This window comes from Pundamilia nyererei, unplaced genomic scaffold, assembly GCF_000239375.1.
Source record: "Pundamilia nyererei isolate P.nyererei 1_Seehausen unplaced genomic scaffold, PunNye1.0 scaffold00115, whole genome shotgun sequence".
In the NCBI taxonomy this organism is placed as follows: Eukaryota; Metazoa; Chordata; class Actinopteri; order Cichliformes; family Cichlidae; genus Pundamilia; species Pundamilia nyererei.
The window spans coordinates 292927-295604 of NW_005187516.1; the positions used below are offsets into that span (position 1 = coordinate 292927).

The 2678-nt window shown below is 39.7% G+C and overlaps 1 protein-coding gene across 1 annotated transcript in view; it reads left to right on the forward strand.

Annotated features, from left to right (window-relative positions):
• The first annotated feature begins 1336 nt into the window (after positions 1 to 1336).
• The window catches only part of LOC102195897 (discoidin domain-containing receptor 2-like), a 9856-nt gene continuing 8514 nt past the window's right edge, over positions 1337 to 2678 (forward strand). The window contains exons 1-2 of the mRNA XM_005741886.1: positions 1337 to 1472; positions 2233 to 2336. Coding sequence (XP_005741943.1) covers positions 1408 to 1472; positions 2233 to 2336 — 169 coding nt within the window. The 5' untranslated portion in view covers positions 1337 to 1407. The remainder of the gene's footprint in view (positions 1473 to 2232; positions 2337 to 2678) is intronic.

Here is a 2678-nt window from a genome sequence, read left to right on the forward strand (position 1 = left end):
CTTTCATCTCTTTGTATGTGATTGATACACTATTAGGATTGCCTTTCATGTGTTACAATTTAATGTTGCTTTAATGCTGTTTGAAGGCTCGCAGTGGCATGAAATGATAACTCCCCTCAAATGTGTTAAATTAAAGTAACAAACCTGTTTTGAAAATGTAAGAAATTGAAAGTACAGATAGCTGTTTAAAAATGTATCGAGTAAAAAAAAAAACTCAGGTAAAGTACAGAACACAAGAATGAGGCGATGTAATGAAATCTATACCATAGGAGCGTCTATTAAAAATCTCGCTGCACGTGGTGAGAAAGAAATGTTCAGTAAGAGATGAGGAAACAATGACGTCCAGCCAAAAACTAAAATTGGAGCTCGGATAGAGAGCGTTCACATCTCTAGCTTGTCAAAGGTAGAATAAAAGACCAAAATATATCTTATTTTAAGATATGTCAGCCTACCAGGCTAAATTACCCAAATTCTGAATATGTTTTAAGCAGTGCTGAATACAGGAACGATTCTGATTGTTCTGTTTTTGTGGTCTAGTTTTAATTATATTCTGTGCATAATAGTCACACAGTGATTTATGGAGTTAATTTGTTTGCTTGAGTTTTTCAACATAAGTGATGTTTTTATGCTGATGACTGCTTTGCACAGGCCAAATTAAGCTGCAAGAAATCCTAGTTAAAAATCAATATCAAAGTACTTTAGCTCAGCATAAAACCCCTAAATGATAGCATATGCTAAACATGAATGTAAACCCAGAGCTGGTTGGCTTTCCAAACATTTTTAAATAGGAGCTTTATGCCTGGCTGTTGCAACTGAAGATAAAACATGTAAAAAGCAATGCTAAACTTGCAATAGCTGAGCATAACGAATGCAACAGCAACAAAAGTTTATCTGGATGCTTCTGGGCTTTCATATGAAACTGTTAGCAAAGAAGGCCAATTTCTAATCCTTACCTGTAAGTACACACACGTGCGTGCACGCACACACACACACAGAGCATGGTCCATTTAAATGTAAGAGCAGTTTGAGGGGTTTTTTTTCCTACTCAAACATCACGTCTCCTTCAGTTCTAGTTTATCTTCACATGAAAATGACCACCAGCCTGTTTCTGTCAGCAGCTCTTGGTGAAAGCTGCCACTGCAGCTCTCAGCTGCCTCTATACACCATAATTGAAGCCATTTGTGGATCAGGTGGAATTCTGGGATTTTGGCCTCACCTCAAAATCCCAAAGCGTGTTATTTTCTCTCTTTCTTTTCTCGGGCCAGTAGGACTCTTACATCAGCCTTCGTTTCCACTCGCTCTCTCTTTCCTTCTGCGTCTCTTCCTCTCCTCTCTCTCCTTTCCCCTCTCTTTGCTATTCCAGAAAGAAGTCCTTCAGAGGCAGAGGTCACAAACTTGTGGTCCTGAATGCATCGGCGCACAACAGATGTGGAATATTTCCCGAGAAAAACGGTTTGTTTTGAAGTTCAAAAGTAAGTCAAACGTATATTTTTTTTCTTTTTTTTCTTTTTTTACATATGTGGCTATTAACTCAAATGTCCACGTAGACATTGAGGGAATTTAGTGTCAGCTTGCCTAAGTTTAGTGAGAGACAACATGAAGGAAGACATTCACTAATTAATCTTATGTTCAAGTAAAAGTAGCAACTGGCTGATACTCGGTAAGGAATCAGTTACTGTAAAGTTACTCACTGATTATAAAAACGCCTCTACTGGAATGAGGGCTCTCAGGGATTCACTTCATTGGTGTTACGCAGTGTGTTAAATTCAGTTTTTTTACATTTCCCTTCACATTTATGTCTGAAAGAAGCCCCGTTGCATTTTTGCCACTGTAAAAATTTTGGTTAACGCTTCACATCAGTGACAGTAAGTGCAGTTTCTGAGCAGACACTGACACGCGTCTTCACGTGGTCCATACAGGGTAAATAAAATACAGGCACTACGTACTGTCGTGGGAAAGAGCAGGACTCTGGGTTACAGAGAGGTCTGTGTGGGCATTTGTTGCTGTGGCTTTTAATAGTCTCCTATTATAGAGCAATTTGTAACGGCAGAGTTGCAAATTATGCCACCGTGCATCTCTGTGCACATGCTGTTGTGGTAAATGAAACCTTTGACTTCATCCCAAACATCCAAAATGTAATTACAAGTCCCGGACTTTGCTGAGGAGAATTTGCAGAGAGGATATTTGAAAAAGTAACACAGTAATTTACACTGGTTTATCTGATTTCACAAGCTTCCTTTCAGGCGTCCGTGAGATGAAACTGAAGATCATGGAGGTTAAATTGATCGCCTTCGTTCTCCTGCAGGCTGTCACTGTGAGATCTCAAGTCAACCCAGGTAGACGTTTATCTTTACCCCGCTGGCACTACGCTGACAAATACCCGCTCTTTATCTTTATTAAGTTAAGTTGGAAACAGTGGCCATGACTGCATGAGCCAATCAGAGTGCTTTTTTAATTTTCTTCATTGTGTGATCAAAGCAGTGTAAGAGTCAGATGTATGGATATGTTATATTCAAGCTTAAAATAACTATTTCATATTCCTGAGGGACAAGCATGTTGACAAGATGGAGAGGAGGGAAGCAGGTTGAGGTGGGTGGGCTCAGAAGGCAAGCGTGTGTGTGTGTGTGTGTGTGTGTGTGTGTGTGTGTGTGTGTGTGTGTGTGTGTGTGTGTGTGTGT